The sequence below is a fragment of the Artemia sp. Qi Xiang Cuo genome, chromosome 18 (genome assembly GCF_049724085.1).
Source record: "Artemia sp. Qi Xiang Cuo chromosome 18, ASM4972408v1, whole genome shotgun sequence".
NCBI classification, from domain to species: domain Eukaryota; kingdom Metazoa; phylum Arthropoda; class Branchiopoda; order Anostraca; family Artemiidae; genus Artemia; species Artemia sp. Qi Xiang Cuo.
Window position 1 is genome coordinate 25,787,030 of NC_142811.1, and position 22,120 is coordinate 25,809,149.

General features: G+C 34.7%; 2 protein-coding genes across 2 annotated transcripts in view; one reads left to right on the forward strand and one right to left on the reverse strand.

Annotated features, from left to right (window-relative positions):
- Nucleotides 1-812: 812 nt before the first annotated feature.
- On the reverse strand, nt 813-21,365 carry LOC148941369 (ephexin-1-like). The gene is given in 3 exon segments (XM_089104156.1): nt 813-862; nt 865-3,090; nt 21,296-21,365. Coding segments are annotated over 3 exon segments (2,346 nt in total).
- sky (GTPase-activating protein skywalker) overlaps nt 10,706-22,120 on the forward strand; it is a 151,624-nt gene continuing 140,209 nt past the window's right edge. Inside the window, exon 1 of the mRNA XM_089104691.1 lies at nt 10,706-10,775. The gene's annotated coding sequence lies outside the window, so the exon portion shown is untranslated. The remainder of the gene's footprint in view (nt 10,776-22,120) is intronic.

A 22,120-nucleotide genomic window follows, 5' to 3' on the forward strand; every position in this document is an offset into this window, starting at 1 on the left:
CTTGCCCCTGGGCTCTAGGGGGGGGGGTGTCAATCCTGGAGTTTTTGTTACATGATCTTTGGTCTATTGTGAACAAAATGGCTATCTAAAAAATTCGATCAGATGCATTTGGGGAAAAGAGGGCATGGGGCCTTCAATTGGCCTTTCATTCTGCTTCTAACCACATACCCACTCCTGGTATTTTTGTGAACTTCAAGGAAGGTCCGGGTACCATTTCATCCCCTTCACTCTTAAACAGTGGAGTTCTCGATGCGCAGTCTGCTGCTCCCTCATCTTTCATCTTCGCCGGTCTTAATTGTCTCTGATCTGTTGTGCAGATGGCATTTTGAACTTATGTCGCACTAAAAACTTTACAGAATTAAACTTTATTAGTTTTTTAAACTCTTATAAGAAAAAACTATTAAAACTTTTAGGAATAAATATCAGCATTTGTGAATTAAACTGACAACCCACGGTAATTTTTTTTTTTTTTTCAGTATAGTGCGAATTATGTTCTGGTCTTGAGAAGGCATGGGGGCTATCAGCCCTGCTCATGTTAATTTTATTGATAGTGATTTGTGGTGGTTTTACGCTTTGGAAGATTATTTGACTTTATTTCTGCTCATTTTTGGCTTAATGGATATCTTCACTTTTCTTTGAAACACTTGTTTTGTGGAATAGTTTTTAAATTAATTGTCTCGTTCAAGTCTGCACGTTTTCATGATGTTTCTACTTTGGAGGGTTAGTATCAAGCTTAGGAAATAAGATATACGAGAATACATACTGCTACTAGAATATACGATTACTTTTGAGATTCTTCATTCACATGTTCCTCAAAATACTCCATCTTTTCTTTGTGGCTTTTGTTCTTCTTGTTTTCTTGTAAGAAACTGCCAGAGAGTGAAAGCAGTCCCCATCCCTTTTTTAGGCTTTTAGCTCGAATGTGAGCAGAAGCAATTTCCTGCGTGTGATTGCCGGGAAACCACCCTCGCTCTCTGTCCGTTATTCTTTCACCTTCATACCAGCCATCAGGCCTTTTTCTTAGAACATTTACAACATCAGCAAACCGAAGGTTCAGCTCATCACATTGCTGGGCTGCGTATGGGTGAATAGCCTGAACTTGTGGACAGTCCCATTCTTCATAGATGATTTCGTCAGGACTGTTAGAAATTTTCGGAGTTTCTGCATCGATCCATCGTGTTAGTTCTGAATCAGAATTGCATTGCAATATAATTTCTATTGTCTTATTCTCATGGTTTTGAAGCATTTTTAATAATAGTAGATTTTTTCCTGTCTCTGCTTTTGACATAAATATGTCGGCATTAACTTTAGTGAATTGGGCCATACTTCTGAGACAATAGTCAATCACGTGATAGTACACTTCGCCTTTCTTCTTTGCTATTAGCAGCAAATCCGTGAACAAGAACAGATTTACTGCCGTTTTATTCATCTTTCTTCTAAATGAAAATTTTGTTTCAGCACCTTCTTTCCAAGAAAAACGAAGAAATTCCCCCCGTTTCACCAGCCATCTTGTGGATGATGTAATTTTTATTGTTCTGACTTCTTTAAATTCAAGTTGTTTTGATATTGAAAGCATTTCTTCATAGCGTTCTGTTTTGCCGGCACCTTCATTACATTCTTGAACGATCTTGTTTAAAGTTGCAAGTGCCATTTTACATGTTTCGAACTGTGGGGAAGTAAAATCTATCCTCTGGTAGATAGCGTTTACTAAAAGAGGTAATCGTGTTATCCTTTGCATTGGTAGCATTAAAAATGAGTACAAGGATTGGTTCTGACATGCAGAATTTGATTCTAATCGTCGAAGGACCTCTGTGAACGCTACGCTGGATCCATTTAATTCCTGTAAAGTTCTTTCCTTATACAGTTGATGACTGCAATATTTAATATATACATCAAAATACTTTTCTGCATGACTAAGTATTATATCACAGATATCGCTAATAACTATGTTCTCCTGCCATCTTCTTTCTAGATCTTCCAAAAACCGTTCTGAGCATTGAAGAACTGGAAGAAGGTTGGAGAACAGGAGTTGTTTATCTCTTTTTGAAAGAACAGACTGGGAAGAATCACAATTAAATTCAGGGCAGCTCATGAAATGTTTAACCAGGGTATTCAGCGACCTCAGGTAGGATGCTTCTGATGTTATGACTTCAAACATCGCCTCCTGTTTTTTCTTTGCTTGAATCGACAATTGACTTAGTATTCCACTTTTTGTTATGGCTGGGAGCTGACACCACAAAGTTCGGCTACCATCGGCAGATGGCTCAGCTAACTCCATAGCAGACGGTTGTTTTTCACAATTTTCAGCTTCTCGGGATGTTTTCTCTTCAATACCTTCTTTTATTGTATTGGTTACTTCGTAGTCATTAAGGTCTGTCGCGTCAAGTTGGAACCCACTGGCTTTTAATTGTTCCTCTATAGGGACAAGTAGGTCATTAACATTTTCGACAAATTCCGTTGTACCTGTACTTGGAACGGTAGGAGGGGAGTAGTCAGGAGGATCCTCAAAACAAATATCTTTTAGCTCCAGTCTGGTGCAAGGAGGCCGTGAGGCTGAGATACTCTCTTTTCTTACTGGAGGTGGGGGTGGGGAAGCTTTCGAAAGTTTTGGTTCCTTGTTTTCTAATTTCGCTAAAACTGGTAGCGTTTTTTCAGTGTCTTGAGCTGTACTTTGGTGACTTTGATCATATGAGTTTATTTTTTGTACAGAATTCGTTGGAGGAAGAAGGGTTGCAATTTTTGATAGGGCAACATCATAGGCCAATGATGGACGACTGCTTTTTTGGCCTATCAATGTTTTGGCAGAACAACCAGGACTTTTGGAAGATTTGCTTCCATTGGATCGCTGACTATTACTGTCCTCTTTGTTAAAAAACCATGAGTCGTTCTTATCAATATCCTCAGACAACGATTTCATTTTATCTTTCTTTTCACTTTTCTTTTTAAAATTTGAAACCTTCCACATTCCTTTTTTGTGGTCATTACCAGCTTTTGAGATATCAGCAACACACGGCTCACTGCTAGGCCTATTCAAATTACTACTAACTCTCTGCTTGTCAGTCATTCCTTCTGGGTCCATATTTAAGTTTTCTGCAAAGGTTTCAATTATGACAAAACGTTCAAATACGGTGAAATACGGTGCTTTGACCAGAATTTTGGCCTTACTTTTTTCAAAATTGACGATAAGCTAAGACTACTAAGTTGACTAGGTTTTATTTGAAACAAATATTGTTTTCCATCTTTTTAAATTTAATTTTACACAAATAAAAGGATAAAAAGATAAAAACTGTAAATATCTCATAGATTACGTCAAAATCAGTTTTATTAATATGTGCTTACGTCATATCACATAGATTGACTTCTTAGACGAGGAAGCTGCCTTACATAAGACATAACTTGATGCTGCTCTGAGGATAAGTGTTGCCAGATGCATGGCGGAAAATTGGAATGATAAGAGAAAAATATGCAGGAATTAAAGTTTTCCCAGCAAAGGTACACCAAAGGTGCAATGTTTCTAAGAGTTTCTTTTGAAAACATACTGATGTGAAGAATTCAAAGCGCAATCACCTAAAAGAAAATTGCTATCAAAATTGCTAGTCGGAGAAGATGGCACTTCCGAAAAGAAATTAAGAATTCTTGTGTCCTTCTTCGTGCCATAGTAAAGGGGTAATCCTAATGTTACAAAATTACCGTAAAATAAAAACTCGGTAAGTAAAACTGGTAAAAAAAAACCGGTAAATTTGGTAAAATAAGCTACTTCCTAGGAAACACATAGTAAAATTGGTGTTTTAGAGTGGCCTTGTAGCTACAAGACCAGTTTAGCATTTCTTTTTCAGCATCACTTAAAGCTTTTAATGAGATTTTTTAATGATTCTGATTTTCCTGGGCTTTAAAAAGCTAATGCCCTTTCATCTAGAGTTTCATCAATTGAATTAACTGTCTAGTTTATCCCTTTGGTAATCTTGTGCCTAGAGTAATACCACAGCAATTGGACAGTTTCTGATTTCGGACGTTCATTTTGTAAAAAAAAAAAATGAATAAATAAAAAATAAAATCAAACTTACCATTATCTGGGAATAAAATTATATTAGTAATTTTTTTTCTAAATTTAAGCCTAAGAAATGTTACCCTAACAGCCTTGCGTATATTAAATAGCCGTATTCAGCCACATTCCTAATATCACATACATATTATTTTTCCTTTATTTATCAAAGCCCCGAACAGAAGTAAAAAATAAGTTTGTAACATTTTGATTGCTTTGATTAACTAAGCACTGGATCATAATAATGGAACATTCAGTCACTTTCACAGTCATTAAAACTGCTATCAACGAGATTTTCTTGCAAATCTAGCTCCTTTTCTTCAGACTTAAATTCTGATTCAGGTGACCATGCCTGTTCCGAAGCCCCCCTCCCTCCCCAAACGAAAGTTTTGAGTACGACCCTGAGGATTATATATCAATTTCTACCTCCACCCCGATCTCCCTTAGAGCTAACCCTGTACTTATCTGAATATATTATCAAAAAACTGTTGAAACACAAGAAGCGTTAAACTAGAAAAAGAATTTCTGTAGTCATTAGCAACTCATTCGATAGCAATCGGTTGAAAAGCCGGCTAAACCTTAGAAAAGGGTACTGATACTTTCAATTTTCAACTGACCGAGCCCCTCCAAAGCCATTTTGACCACCCCTTTCACATGAAGTGCCACTGGGGAAAAATAAACGAACAAATATTAATACATTGAACCCTTGTGGGTTTTTGCTATAGGTAATGAAATACAATTGCCCCTGACCTAAACTTTAAATTTGTTCTGGGAGCATTTCTAAGAGTCGTGGCGTACGCTCTAAATGGCTTTATAAGCCTGATTGGAATAATGCGAATTTTTCTGTTTATCTTACAACATAGGCTTCACTTCTAAGCACGATTTATGTTCCGTATCAACTTCTGCAGTGTAGTCAGAATTTTATTTATGCTAAATATGAAATAGACCGATATTATCATTCTATCCTCTCCGCTATGAAAGAAGCTGAAAAATTTTTCTGTTCCAGTAAAGCGAACCCGAAAGAATACTCAAAAGCTTCTTTGGTCACTTGACCCTAACATTAAGGCCTGTAAAAATAAAGCTAAATTTTGGCCAAAAGTTTGGACAGAATGTGGTCGGCCTAGGTCTGGTAATGTTTTTCTTATTAAACAGAAAACTAAATTAGAATTCAAGAAATATCTAAAAAGTGTCCAATACCGTGGGCTTGATTTACCATCTTCGCTTAAAGAATGGAGGAAAGTGATTAATTCAAGTAAAACAGACGATTCTGATGTGAGTAGTAATGCTATTCCACCAAGTTCTTGGCGTGCACATTATTCGAAGATATTCTCCGTGTTGAATTATTTTGTTCATAGAAAGTTTGGTGAAGCGTTTGTTAAAATTATCCCTAGATTTCTAAGTCAGCGCTTTGTTCTACCTATATCGCGTTGTGAAGTTTTGAATGCTTTGAATCATCTGAAGTCGAAATCTATTGATGCTGATGGTATCTCTAAAAAGCATCGAACTCCCCAATGTGCTGAACTTGTGTCAAATCTTGCACTTTTGTTTCTAATGTGCTTGGCGTCTTCTGTCGTCCCGGAAAGCTTTTTGTGTGGGAGCATGACTTGAATTTTAAAAAGAGGTAAACCGCCAGCAGATTGCTCTTCTTACCGTCCAATTTCTGTTTCTTGTGATATTAGCAAGGTCTTCGAGTATATATATTCTTTTACCTAGTCTAACTCAAAATATTTCTTTCTTTGGTGAAAATTAACTTGGTTTCAGATCTGGTGTGGGGTGCCAACGTGCTCATCGTGTCCTTTCTTCTATTCTAATTTCTATTTCTTCTAAGGATAAAGGCGTATATCTCTGTACACCTTATCTTTCAAAGGCTTTTGATTATGTTGTTCATAACCAGCTTTTCTTTTCTTTGGCTTCTTCTGGTGTTAATTTTTCGGTTATTTACCTTCTACAGTTTTGGTATTCTAATTCTTACCTCCGCCTGAAATCTTCTCCATAAACAACTATTAAGGTGCTTCGAAGCGTAAGGCTGGGAGGTGTTTTATCACCAACCCTTTCAAAATTTGTATTTCTACTATTCTGGGAAAGATCTCAGGCACTTATTTTTCTGGTTCTACTGATATTTCTTACATTGCCTATGCTGATGACATTCTGCTGATTAGTCGTACTAAATCTGCTCTTTCTGTGATGGTTTCTCCAATTTCTCAGTCTTTCCTAAATATTAGTCTATCCCTGAATCTTGACAAATGTGAATTCTTATCTTATAATCTGTCTTTGTCTATTCCTCTGGTATGAAATGAATTTTCTGTACTTTCTATCTCTTCCTTTCGGTGGCTTGGTATTACTGTTTCTAATTCTCTAGCTCTTTTTCGTAAACAGATTGTTGCTGCTGCAGTAAGAAAAAATCAGTTCAGTTATTCAAAAATTGTAAGAAACCGTGGAAAATATAACAGAAGAGCTCTTGGGCGCTTATTCTTGACTTTTTCTGATCATTCTGTACTTCAGTTTTCGGGTGTTCATCCTGTTCTTAAGCTAAAGGATTTTAAAAAGATTAAAGTTACATATTTCAAATTTTGCAAATTTCTTCTTTCTCTGCCGCCATGGCCTAGAAATCGGTATCTAGTTAAAACTTTTATGTTACAGATGTAACTCAAAAGCTCGGGGACCTACACAAAAAGCTTTCTGCAGATGCATTTCGTAATATTGGCAGGACCATGGTCTTTTACAGTTTTTTTCTTAGTAGAAATTAATTGCTAGTGTTTGTTGATGTTCATTTTCTTTCTTTTTTGTTTTATGTTTATACTCCCCTTGTACTACTTGTTCTCTTGTAGTTGTGGGTAATAAATGATTGAATTGAAAACAGGAGAGTAGAAATTTCAATACTCTTCTAATAAAATCTGGAATTCTCCAAGGGGAAAATATGGGCAATTTTCCGTGGAGCAGGGGGGAATATTTGCTGTGTGTGTGTGTGGGGTATTTTCAGGGGGGGGGGGGTAAACGCCGGCTCCCTGGGAAAAGAAGTCATGAATACAAAACTTCTCTAAGATGTGAAATCTAAAATAAAAATGAGGATATTGATTCTACTTTGGCCCTCCACATTGTTGATAATCCAGATCGTGTAGTTCTTTTGATGAGGCAACTTTAATGTTTGAAGGTAATGGCTTCCCACGCTCTTTTAGGAAGGCAATCGAACAGTCTTTCTTCTGCTCAGTTAAAGATAATTCAAAAGTTTAGTTTTCCTTCTTTTTGAGCACTGAAGAAAGCTGAGTGGAAGTCTGAAGAAATATTTGTTTCTATAATTTTCGCTTCTTTCTTGTCCCCTGGCTCACATTTTCTTGGCTATTTAATATTATTTTTTCTTGCTTATCATATGTCGATCCTGCTTGTAGCCCTTTCTGTCTTTAACAGTTGACAGAACTAATGTAATTTTATTTCAGCTAATATTTCACCATTTTAAAATTATAATTAAATGTACTATAATACACTTTATTGTTCTGATAACAAGAGACCTAAGTCAGACACACGGCCTTTTAAACCGAAGAATAGCTATACACACAAAAAAAAAAAAAAAAAAAAAAAAAAAAAAAATCAAATTCAATCCTTTTTTTCTGACAGCCTCTTCGCGCTTTTGTGCTCTGAAAATTGCAAGGCGTCGTAAAATATGTCGGGAAAGTATGTAAGATACCGATAAAATATGTACAATACTAGTAAAATAGGTAAAACACGTAAATTACGTAAAATAAATAAATTACGTAAATTGGTAAAATACCCAATTTTACCGTGACCAATTTTACCAGTTACAACACTAGGTAATCCTAGCATTTTATGGAGCAAAAATTCAAGTTCTGTCTCTAAGGAGGGACGGGACTATCTATCTAGTAAAAATTTTGAGATCATCACGGTTGCAGCAGTTGCTCCAACCTAGTAAAAAGCGACTATATTGATCATTTTTGTGGCCAGAAATGTCAATTTGACAGTTTTAAGAAGAAAAAACAACTATATAGGTGATTTTGAGGCCGGACCCGGCACAGCTACGTGGCACGCTTGTATATATTACTTCTCGTTGTCACTTGTCTTCTAATCACAGATAATGTGAGCCTCTTTTTGATGTTATAGCGTCACTATAGGTTCCCTACAACCACCCTGGGAAAAATGCAAATTCTTACTTACAGTTGTGACCTTTTTAGATGGTTTATGTGGCCAGAAATGTCAATATACCCGTTTTAAGAAAAAAAAAACAGCCAATATCGAGGTCGGGCCCCAGCACTCAGCAAGCTTGTATATATTGATTCTCGTTGTAAGCCGAAACCTCAAAATGAATCACCGTTATTTGCTACTCTTTCTTCGGGAAAAATTTTCGCTGTCACTTGTCTTCTAACAGCACAATTCTTTATTCTTCGCCTCATTTTGACTCGGTCTGATACTCCCTTTCTCGCTATTAATTATCAATTCTCGTTGCCGCTTATCTTCTAGCCAAATAATTCTTTGTTCTCGCTGTGGCATATCTTAAAGCCGCATATTTCTTTGTTTTTCATTTTAATTTTTAATTCGTTCTACTCCTCGCAGTTGCATGTCTAACCGTATATTACTTTGTTCTTCATTTTGGTTTTGACTCGATTCTTGCTACCGCTTGTCTTCGAACCAGATTTCTTTTTGTTCTTCACTTTTGTTTTTGACTTGTTGTAATCATCTCTGACGTAAGTATCCTAATTGTATATTTCTTTGTTCTTCATTTTCGTTTCTCACTACTTTAGACATTTTTCCAATATCCTTTATCTTAGGTGCTCGGATTGATCCTGTCACATTTGATTGTCTAGTTTGTTCATTTGTCCTCTAGGCATTATGAAACTTCTTAAAAAGCCTTTTGTATATAGAATAACTACACTTGGAATTTAATGCTTAGCTATGCTCCTTTTGTAATGTTGCACGCGCCATACAAATAAAACGATACGTTCACTCCTTGGGGAGGGGGGGGCAGAAATCATGTAATTTATTCTCTTGAAATATACTCATAAATATGACGTCAATCATATGATTTTCTTGTTAATTATATGTTTCTTATGTGATTTTGCCTGCATCATAGACATTAAAAACGGTGATACCATTACTGAGGCAAATATGACGCATGTATGCACTTGAAACGTGCTCAAAAATATGGTGACACCCGTGGGATTTCTTTGTCCAAAATTAAGAATCTTAACGAACTTTCTCAAAATCTTGACCTGTATCCATCGTTTTTTTTTATGCCAGAAAATCCCAGGATGCCAATTTTCAGAAAAAAGAACGGATCCATTTTCAAGAACAAATACACTATTATTGCTCATTTAAGGAGATAAGATATATCTTATCTCTTAAAACGGGCAATAATTGTACATGTGTTTATTTATGAATTTTTTCTCGAAAACAGCTCCATATATATTTTTTTTTTGGCAATTTGGAATCCTGGGATTGTGTGGCCTGCAAAAACTAAGTGCACAGATCACGAGCTTGAGAAAATTTGTCAAGAGAGCCTTCATTTTGGAAAAAAAAAATCACGTTGGTGACGTTATATTTTTGAGCACATTACAAGAGCATACATACGTCATATTTGCCTCAGTAATGGTCATATTGTTTTTAGTGGGTATGATGCGGGTAAAATTACACAAGAAACATATGATTAACAAAAAAAATTATATGATTGACGTCATGTATATGAGCGCATTTCAAGAGAATAAATTACATCATTTTGACGCATATATGATGAATGCAAAATTACAAAAGGAACATAGCTAAGCATAAAACACCCAAGTGTAATAAGTCTATTTACAAAAGACGTTCATAATGCCTAGGGGACAAATGAACACTTTAGACGATCAATTGTGACAAGACCAATCCACACAAATAAGGTAAAGGGTACTGAAAGAGTGTCTAAACTATTGTTGAGTGAAAATGAAGAACATAGAAATATACAATTAGAGTATTTGCGTCAGTGACAATTACAATGAGTCAAAAATTAAAGTAAAGAACAAAGAAACATCCGGTTCGAAGACAAGCGACACCAAGAATTATAACGAGTCAAAAACTAAAGTGAAGAACAAAGAAATATGCGGTTATAAGACATGCGACAACAGGGAGTAGAACGAATTAAGAATACAAGTGAAGAACAAAGAAATATGCGGTTAAAAGATATGCTACAGTGAGGACAAAGAAAATACATTGGTAGAAAATAAGCGGCATCGCGATTCACAAGCGATAGCGAGAATCAGAACGTGTCAAAAATGAAAACGACATATGCAAAGAATTATACCATCCAGCTTCTGACTCTTTCTAAATGTAACACTCATCGCCGTTACGAGCCTTAGGATATATACAAAAGTTTGGTGATTTTGTTGGGTTTCTATTTCAAATTGGCTTTATTTGTACTATGAGCTCATCATTGAGGAAGCACAAAAAATTCATGGAAGTCCCAAAAAATATCAAGCGTTTGTATGCAGCTTAGGGCTATATCTGGCATCCACTCATAACAAGTCTAGGGGCTTTTAAATATCTTGGAAATATAAATTTATCATATATTAAATATCGGTTTGGTCTTTTATTTGCCTGCCACCTATATTTACTTTTTGCTAGATACTGTAGGCTCCGATGTTGCAAATCACTAAATTTAAAAAATCAATATAAGGCAACTAGACTACATGAGTCATTAAAATCCCTCTAGTCTACTGAAAGATCAAGTCTGTGTGATCCTTTAATTATCTAAGTAAGCTATGTTTATTTAAGTATTAAAATTGAAGAGAATTCTTTCTGGACCACTTCTAACAAAATTATAACTAGCAAAGGTTGCCAACTCTGTTATCCTAAGCTAGCCTATAATACAGGATAGCCTATAAACTAGGCCTAGCCTAAAATTGCATTATGGTTTATTTGCCTCACAATGATTAATTTAGTTCCTATAGATGCCAATATAAAATGAAGTTCAAAATTACTTCTGTTACTGTAAAGTGCTAGCCTACTGACATCAATTCCAAATAGTTTTTGCTCTCTGGACCCAATTTTAGTTAATTTTTACCTGAAGACTACAAATTCAAAGATTTTTGGTAAATTTAAAGTCCTTAGACATTAATTTAATAAGTAGCCTAGCATAGAAGTTGAGCATACTGTTCAATGTGCCCTTCTATGCTCTGTCTAAATATACTAGCCTAGGCTAATTGCTTCCTCTAGGCCCACACATTCTTATTTGATTCCTAAAAGGTGACATCTTGTTCTTCATCATTTCATGACCAAAAATGTTTATTAGCCTATAGGTTTTTGAAAACTAGTTTAAACAATAATAGATACTTAACTAGCCTAGGCTATTTCATTTATAGAAGTGAATTGCTTTGCTTTATCCCTGCCATCTCTCTCTGATGAATAAATATAGCCTACCTTAAAATATATAGTATATACATTAAAAAATATGCATTACTATGCTCCCAAGATTTTCTGGCATCCTTGTTTTGTTTTTTTTCTCCTTTTTTTAAATAAGCTATGTTCCCTTTTTGTAGTTTCCTATGATTCTTTATAATATTTGAAATTAAAGAGCCAAGTAATATATTGATTTTTTCTCTGAAAGAGCTTTTGAGTAGTATGGCAATTTCACTTTCATGCTGCAATGACTTTTCTTGGTAAATATTGAGCAGTTCTACATCTCTTTTTGGCAATCTCCACTTTCTCTTTTTTTTAATAAGCTTTAGTAAAATAAGCTTTAGGCCTACTATAGATTTACCAGATAGGAATCAATAGAAAACTTGACTCTTTCTATTTAAATATTATAAAGACTTGTATGAAACTACAAAAAGGAAATCTACATCTCCGCTTTCTCCTTTTTTTGAATAAGCTTTTATAAGATAATCTTTACTGTGGATTTAATGGATAGGAAAGAAATCTTATTGAAAAAAAACATACAGTTCAGTTTCCTAATCAATGTTCTTCCCAAAGAAATAATTACTTCTGTCATAGTTGTATCCCAGTCCCTCCTCCCCCCCCCCCCTTAATGGGCCAGATATAGCCCTAAGCTGGATACAAACATTTGCTAATTTTTTAGCTTCCATGAATTTTTTGTGCTTCCTCAACTATGAGCTATAATACCAAATAAAGATCCAACATAATACCAAATAAGGCCAATTTGAAATAGAAACCCAACAAAATCATCAAACTTTTGTATATAGCATGTGGCTTGTAACAACAATGAGTGTTACATTTAGACATAATCAGAAGTTAGATGGTATAATTCTTTTGTGCATGTAATTTTCATTTTTGACATGTTTTGATTCCTCCTTTTTTTTTTACCCTTTTTAAAAGATGAACTTGTCATTTTTGTCAATTATTTGCACCTTGTCACATTTATTATTATTATTATTTTCAAGAGTCATAAAAGGGCTTGAAATTGAATTTGCAAGAAAAGCAATTATTATTTTGAGAAAGAGGCATCAAGTTGTATGTTCAATTTATTTGTATGTCAATTATATGAACTGCTCAATATTTACCAAGAAGAGTCATTGCAGCATGAAAGTGAAATTGTCCTACTACTCAGAAGCTCATTTGCAAAAAAAAATTCAATAGAAAACTTAGCTCTTTCTATCTCAAATATTATATAGAATCATAGGAAACTACAAAAAGGAAATCTACATATCTAATTGGCAAGTTATGCCAGAATATAAAAAAAATTCTCCTTAGTAATATATATATATATATATATATATATATATATATATATATATATATATATATATAAAAGAAGAATAATTTTGCTCTCAAATGCATACTGGAACTCATACAAGTTACTTGAATAGGAGAAGTTTGCAGAGCAGAAAGGTTATTGTTTATGTTATGTTTTTTTTTTTTTTTATTACTACTATTAAGCTTCAGTTCATGGTTTTCAGTTAATTCAAGGAGTATGAGGATATAAAAAAGGTGAAACCACAGAAGGGCATCATCCAAAACCAGCACAGCTTTTGTACCATCAAGTTTAGAAACAAAGGAGCACATTGACCTTGAAACAACATGTCAAATAGTTACAACAGAAGCTTTAATCCTCTAGGACACCTACTAAATCTTTTAAATCATGTATTTTTTATGTTCTAAAATATTATACAAATAATGTGTTCCAGTAATATTTTTCCATAGAGTACCCTCCAATTATTAACTGCCTGTCATTGAATGGTTCTCAGTCTGTACCTATTTTATCCCCATTTACTGCTTCTTTGTCAAAATAAGAGAGATATTTGAACCTTTATATCACTGACAAAATTAATAACTATCCGCCATAATTTTTTCATTTTTGTTGCCCTCCTAATTCTTTGTTTGTTATGACTTACTCATTTGGATGTTTCAAAGTTTTTGCTCAGCTTATAAATATTTTTTACAAATATCTGCATTATGTCATTTTTTTATCATTGTCAACATTGCTTTATTTTATTTTTTTTATGGCCTGTTTGACTTGATTTGGTCATCATTGTTTAGACTCAAAAACACATCTGCATATCAGTGCTTGTTATATTTCGTTTTATGCAGTTTTTTTTTATTTCAATCTTTGCAGTTCAGAGGCAACAGTCTAGTAAAGAGCAATAATGTTTCAATGTTTTATTTTCCCCCAAAAGCCACTTCATACAAAAGGATGGTTGTAGAAACTTTGGAGGGGATTCATTTGATTAAAATTGAAAGTTCTAGTGGTGTTTTTAAGTCAAAAGTCATTGGAGGATAGATAACCCCTCCTACACCATTAGCTACACTTTCCCCAAAGACATCCAACCAGAAATAAGACAAAATGAAAATAAAATAAATTGTAAATAATCTATAGTCTATGATTTACTAATAACTTTAGGACTACACAATGCAAGAAGCCAAACCCCAACACCCAAATCCTCAAAATAACATAAGTCTGACCAGCACAGGCCAACCCACAGGCAACAACCCTATCCTGATAAAACCAAAACTAAAATGTAATAATTAAAATAGACCACAAATATATCAACAATAATAATAAAAATATAAAGTTGACAATTTACCATTAAAATTAAATTTAACACTCCTGAAGGAAAATTCAACAACATTTTTCAGAAGTCCCAAAAACTACCTTATGCTTCAGGTTATTGCAAATTCCATACCTTTAACCTTGTGGCTACTGAATTAAGGTCAGACCAAACGCATCATGTAAAAGGATTTCTCACATCAGTAGAATTTGAAAGGGTATATGACAAAAAATTAGGAATAAAAGATAGACTCTTGAAAACAACTGGCAGTTGCCCATGGACTAAAGAAAAAGCAAAATATGCACAGGGTGCAAGAGATACAGACCAAAGATTTAGAAGAGGCTTGATTAAAGACGCATTTGTCTCTTTAATATTTATTTTTGGTGTCTTGTGGACAGAAGAAAGTAAATATGTAGAAAAGGGAAAGATAGACATCCATATTAGCAGACAACAAGAAATGTATGATTAAATCAATGAAGAAAAAAAAAGTTTATGAATGCAACCAGGATATGAGTGCTTAAGATTCCAAAGAACACCAAGATTTCTGGCCACCATCATTTTGATTGTATCATTATGGTTTTTAGAAGATAGATTTTCATATACAAAAATTCTCAGGAAACATACAAAACCACAATAAGCTCTAGAGATGGATCCTCAAGAGGCCCAGATTTCTGTTATGCAAGAGCAAGAGCAAGTCCACAACACAACACACTCAAAAAGAAATGTCAGGCTCAGCTGGAGATAAGACTCATCTGTAGCCAAAGTGGTTGCAGTGTTTTATCTGCAAAAGCCACCAGACCATCATCAGATCCAGACTCATACCTTGAGAGAGCCCAATTTGCTTGTTGACAAAGATGACAACATGCTTGCAGTTTAAAATTTTCAACTGCAAAGAAAAAGTCATTTGCATGAATTAACAATAACATTGGCCCCAAAACTGATCATTGGGGTACTCCATATTCAACCATAAAGATATCTTGTAAAGATTCACCAATTCAAATAACACACCCTGACAGATTTGATGACAACCAAGAATGAGCATTTGACCATACACAAAAGTGAAAAAGTTTTCCAAAAAGAACATGATATATCAGAGATTAAAAAGCCTTCTGAACATCTAAAAAAAAAGCAGCCAGAAGTAGTCCACAATCAGGTGAACAGTGAATAAAATCAAGTAAATAAACAAAAGAGACTCTTGCATGTTCAGCAGAATGTTTACCCCAAAAACCAAACTGGAAATCATGGAAGAAATTTTTAGCCTTAAGAAAGCTTAAGAGACATGATAACATGGCTTTTCAACAACTTTGCTAAAAATCAACAAGAGCAAGATAGGTCTGTAATTAGACAGGTTATTCGTAGGGCCTCCTTTGTAAATAACTATAACTCTAGCACATTTAAGAGCATTTCGAAACATGCCAGGTTCAAAAGATAAATTTATCAACTTTGTTAACTGTGAGCAAATATATGGTAAAAAAAATTTGAGGACCTGTGTTAATATCTGATATGGACCTGATGAAAATGTACCTTCTAGTAATTTAACAATTTTAGCAACTTCTGAATCAGTTACAGGCTGTAGCACCATGAATCTCAAGCAAGTAGGGTCTAGGTAAGATTTGTAATCAGACACACCACCAAAGAAGATGCTGTATTTTCCCCAATGTTTGCAAAATAAGATGCCAGTTTTTTCTGAATTTTTTTTTGGTCTTGTCACAATGTCACTATCAACAACCAAACTAGAAGGAAAAGGCTCAGAATGTGAGAGACTTGAAAAGGTTCCTGTATGCTTTATAATTGTGAAGCTGCTATTGAGATGCTGACCCCTTTCACATTCTCCACAAGTATTTTATTTGCCTCTATTTTCTTGGAAGACTTGGGGTCATCCACAGATTAAGCAGTTAAGACCTTTTAGACTGGGATTGGTGTGGCAGAGAAGCACAAGTATCAAGAATAACAGTCTTAATCCATTCACACAATATATTAAAGTGCCAATTTGGATTTTACTTCAACCCAAGACTGCTCATTGAATCTAGATCTCTAAAGGTTAAGATTTTTACCGCCAAAACCATGAGAGCAAGGATCAGAAGTATTAAATCTGGAATTAGAAGAATCAGCCAGCAAAAGAATCAATAAGGTAGGAAAGTGGTCTGGAATGTCACAAACTACCACTGAATTACAGTGAAAAGAGTGGGAAGAAATAATGTTGTCAATGATAGTTGCTGTCGATTCTGTGACTCTTGTGGGTATAGATGTCATAGAAAATCCAGTGATGAGGAAGCACTATCAATCAAATCTATGTTGAAATCGCCCATAATCACTCTCTTGGACTGCTGATGGTGAATCAGATCTACAACCTTATTAAGCTGTTGTAGGAAAGATTGAACAGATCCACTATTAGAGTGATAAACAATCCTAATTACCACCTTTAAGCCTTCTAAAGAAGACTCAATAAACACAGGTTCAAAAAAACCTTCCAAACTACAACACAAACCTTCATGAGTTGAATAAAGTATATTTATCTGAAACCTATACAGCAAGACTTCCCTTACTTTTGAGTGTCCAATCCATTCATTCCATCTGAAAACCATTCAAATCTAAAAGTGTGTCATCATGGTCTTCAAGGAAAGTTTGACGTAGACCAATGTCTCCTTTGGTTTTCAATACTTTCTAGCAGAAGCTTACTTTTAGAATGCCCCCTAGTCTAATTAGCGTAGTAGCATGAGTTTCCTTTGCATTTTGGGTAAACGTGAAAGTAAAAACAAATTTCAAGAGGGTAGGATAAAATCAGTCAAAGGATAATTTAGCTGAAAAAGTGCTGGTGGCTGAGTTAGGACAAAATTGAACTGTCTGTTGTAAAAAAAAAAAAAAAAGAGGGTCATACCAATTCCTTTGGAAAAATTATGTTAGATGGCAGTCTTATCTCCAGAATTTTGGTGCCAAAGCAATGTGTTAATTTTATTCTCAGGTCTCATCATGCTATTCTAAAAAATAGTGTGAATATATATTATGGGCTGCATGTTTATCCAGAAGAAGGAGGCAAAAGGTAAAGTGAAGCATTGCACTTTTAGGCATGAGATAAGTAGGTATTTATGATTGTTTTAAAGTATTTTTAGTAATTTTTGGTAACTATTTTCTACTTGTAAATAATAAGGAATAAGATGTCAATTTAAGAGCCGAAAACAAAATTTACAAAGGACAAAATTAGTATGATTGGAAAGAGCGTAAAAAGAGGCATTGAGTTGTGTGTTTGTTACATACCTAGAAAAGAAATGTAAAAAACTATAAACTTGCCAGATTTTTCTTTTTGTTCTTGCAGTGTTGCAGTTTTAGGGCAGCATGTAGTCAGAGTTACCATGTTAAAACTAATTAGCTAGGTTTGATAATTCTTTTCATTCATAAAAACTCCAACATTAACAATCTATTGATTCCCACTGACGACTAGACCTTATAAGGAAAGCTGCACCTTCTTAAGGTGTTTGGTGCCAAATCGATAAAGCTTATTCTTTGCTGACTTTTCACACACGTTTCTTTCTTTTAAATTTGGCACCTGCTACTATCAAGAACTACCTAACTGAATATGGAGGTATTTTGCATTAGAAATTGAATTTATTATTTTTCCTATTTTTTTTTTTATATATATTTGGTCGTTGAAGTTTTCACTGTCTTTGACACTTCAATGAAAATACAGGCTTTTTTATTGCAATTAAATGATTCTTAATTTGTTTGGCTTCTTGCACCATTAAGAAAATTTATGTCATTTTTGGTGTTTTTAGTGAATTTTAAGCAATTACCTTTTATGTAAAAATATAGGAAAAATACTTGAGAAATCGACTCCTTTCATCGTGTCATTTTGATGGCATTAAATTAAAACTATCACAATAGGATAATGTTCTAGGAATTGATATTCTAAAAGAAATTATTAAAATTGACACCCTTAAAGTCCACAGGTTTTAGAATAAGATGCCACTTTCTCGCTTCTCTTTTTGAGGTTATGAAAAGTTAGGACATTTTTTACTGTTGAAGTTTCTTTGAATTAATGCCACCTGATCGAAAAGTTCATCCATTTTAGCATGGTTCTAGATGAGAGGCTGTCTCGGAATGCAGTTGAGTTAGGAAAATAAACTTTCAGGAATGAATCAAACGCCCAAGACATTTCCTTGATAGATGTTTTCAAGCTGCCATCTATACCTTTCTATTATTTCTAGGGCTTAGAAGATTGCATAGAAGACAGATTAATCCCTATTTAAGTTTAGACAACAAATGTTTTACCTTGATTTTGGGTTTTTACTCTCTTTCTCTTTGGCCTACAATTCCTTCTTGAAAACTTACTCGTATAATCTCAGCAGGATTTTAAGTTAAAAAGTTTTTTTTTTAATTTAAGAAACAATTTTACAAAGCTTTAAAATATTTGAAAATAGGGATTGACAAAAAAATATGAGGTAAAAAGCACTTTCCTTGTGCCTTATTAGGGCTTTAGGTCTATTTCTGAAGATTTCACTTTTATAACAGAGATTTCCATAGATCAACAAAGGTCATTGCATTTAAGAGGGTGAGGGGGTGAAGGTGGATACCTCAAAAGACCTTTCTCGGACATCCTTGATGCTCTTGATCCATTCCTGAAAGTTCCATTCACCCAACCCTTCTAGCCTTCATGGTAACAAAAAGCTCATCTTACCCCATCTTTAATCTAAGTTTTCCTTCTGACTAGAAATATTCTCCTGCTTCTACAAAATTCTGAAACTTTGGGAATAAACTCTGACACTTTGGCAAATGTTGAATTTTTATTAAAATCTGTTATGTTTTCGAAACATATAATAGCAGAAGTAAGAACAGGCTTAGAGTCTTCGGATATCTTTTGATACTCATTCAGTTTCAAAACTTCCAATTGTTGTTGAACTTGATAGCCAACATTATTTTATATGTTGTGATGTGGCCAAGGCTGTATCGAGGGAGGGGGTTTGACCCTCCCCTCAAATGTTTGTCTGACTCATGAAAACGTAACCAAAATGGATATTAACAATTTTTATGCGTTTTTGAGTGTTTTTTTTATGTGTACCTCCCCCCCCGCCCGAAAAGAAATCCCTGTGTAAAACACCCGACCGAAAAATAAATCCTAAATACAGCCCTGGATGTGGCATGTTTGTTTGTTTCTTTAATTTCACATGCTTGTTTTTTAAAATGATATTAGAAATGCATACCGCTGTAGTTCCAGTCTTTTCAAGTTCTTTTATAGATGGGGTGAATGCTTCCAATGCACGTTGCAAGAACATCAGATAAATTTCAACGATCCAGGGTGTTTCTGTTAAATCATCATATATGGAAAGAAGTTTATACAATTCTTTACAGCATTAAGATGGATTACTTTAGAAATAGGAACTCAATGCCTTCAAAGAAAGTAAAAGTAGTTCAATATATGGCTGAATGATAATCATTTAGTCAGTAGCCTACTTACTGCAGAATCTCTCAATATTCTGTCTCTAAAAATGAATGACAGTCTTTGAGAGTTTAAAATCTTTTTGCAAATATCTTCAAGACAATATTGAGTTAGCTTTAATAGCACTCTCATTTAGTCTAAAAAAGTTCGTCTATGAAAAAACCTGTAGGCTGCTACAAAATTGCAATTACCATTATCTGCAATAAAACACGTCACTCTTTCCTAATCAAGTTGCAAATTGTCCATAGTTTTTCTCAATCATCTAAACATTCCATCTGCTTTTTCCTCAGCATTCTCAAAAAAGGGAGCCATATTCCATAATGAAATACGGAACCCAAATAGGAGCCATTTTCCTCTTTTGTGGCTAGAAAGCATCAATTTTGAAGGTCAAAATATAGTGGAGGATCTTCTTGTTTCAAATCCTTCAATGCTACTTTTAATGTTTCTTTACCTAATCCACTTGTAATTGTGGCCTCCATTTTGGTTTGGAGATCTGGTCTAGATGTCTTTCCAGTCACTTTGGAATCCTGGTAAAGTTCAAACACAGTTTCAAGCCACAATCAAGGGAACGTTGGAGTGATTGTATCTGACTGTATGATGTACTTGAGTCACTTCTAAAACAATTACATTTTCTTCTTCATTTGTATTGTCTTTCACAAAAGGTTATCAGTTAAACAGTTGGAGGCTAACGCACTGCAGTGATTCTTTTGGCTGTCAGAAGTTTATGCAGTAGCATGCCCATACACTACATTACCCATATGGCCAATTTTAGAGGTACTATTACAAATTATGCAATTTACATTTTGTGGATTCTGAATTATATATAATTTCTAGATAATTTCGAAGACCACACTGCCTTTCCATGACGACAAATAAAAAGTTCAAATAGAGATAAATCCTTTTAATAGACAGTGATAAATTTCACAAAAAATACTAGATATTTCGGTCATATGCTTAGTTAGTGTTTTTCTTAGTTACTAATATGTAGCAGGTATCCAGAGTGGCTAATTGACCAGACTTTTTTAAAAGAAGGAAAATATTTCTAGAGATTTCTAAGGAAGTCTTGGAAACAGCTCAAGAGAAGGATGTTTGTTGTTCTTTGCCATGTGAGCCAGGGCTAAGTGAAAAACTTAAAAGAATTTTACAGAGTAAGGGTTTGAAAGTAGCTTTAAAGAGTAGTAATACTTTAGATAGGTTTCTAAATTCTGGGAAGGATCGAGCTCCATTAGGGCAGCAAAGTGGGGTCTATCAGATCCCATGTACTTGCGGAAGTTCATATATAGGACATACTAACCAGAATTTAGAGATGAGATGACTACAGCATCAAGATTCTACTTTGCCGGCTTTAAAGTATATTTCACATCTCCCTTGACATGAGACCTGGTTATACTTATTTTTTCTCACACGTGGAACCCGTTGCAGGTCACCATAAGGCCAACTATTCTTTCTGGCGTACCTCAACGAGGTTCTTTGCGCTGTAATATTCTTTGAGATACATTTCTTGCTGCTACGACCAGGTATACTAGCACCATTTATCACCCCCTTCACCCATTTGTCCCTTTTTTCTTGACATCATATTCTAAACCTGAGTCAGTTCTCTTCTAGTCTCATAGAGAAAAATTTTGGACAAAAAATCAGACTGGCTCAAGAATTTGTTGTCCATTGCATCAAAATGCACGGTTTATCTTCTGCCAAAATTTTGCTGCGTCTGCTTTTCATAAGTTTTTCATGCGTCTTGGTTGGGATAAGTTTTGTAGCCTCAGCAAAACTTCTCTTTTTTCCCAGCCAACTGACTAGGTTTTTTCTTATTCCTTGCCCTTTTTCTTTGCTTTTGAGTACCTTTGCCAACAGTACCTGTAACAACATTGGAAATAATCTCCTCATCCCCAATGGTTGCGTTCTCGGACATGGTATTTTGAGCGATAATTTTCTATTATCGCTCAAATAGAAAATTATTTTTTGTCCCATTTCTATACGAGCCTTTCTCGTTGGTGTCCAGACGCTTAGATTATCCATTCATTTTAAATTGCAAACTTAAAACACCGTGGTGATATCAAAGAGCAATCGAAAATAATACAACTCACCAAATGCAACAGGCAACGAGTGCGTAACCTTCCCTTTGACTGGGGTCGCCTCTGATTGACCAACGTATATCGACGTTCAGTGGCAATCTCGACCTCGACAAAGTTTACCAATGCCTTGCGTAAGCGGCAAAGTGAGTCAGTTGATCTCCTATTGCGTTACGTCGATAGTAAACCCGGCCTTAATTCAATTATTTTAAGCAAAATTGTAGGGGGGGGGGGGGTCTACTTTTTCCTTTTGGCACTGCCGCTCCTCCCAAATTAAGGCTCTGGATCCGTGCTTTTTAGGGGGTGGGGGTAAAGTATTTGGACAGTGTGAAGTTAGAAAACAATTCTTACTACATAATATGAAGAATAATTGTACCTACCACATTAGGTATGCAGACCCCCTATACTTTAGTATACTTTAATGTGCAAATATATAGCCCAATTTTTTTTCTAAAGTATTATATTTTTAACTTATTTTGGTATATATTTCATTGGATTGAGTTTCAGAGAAACATATTAGAAGGAAATTAGGTAGGCCGTATATCCTACAAGTACCGATTTTACTTACAGAAAACGAGCCTAATTTATACAGACA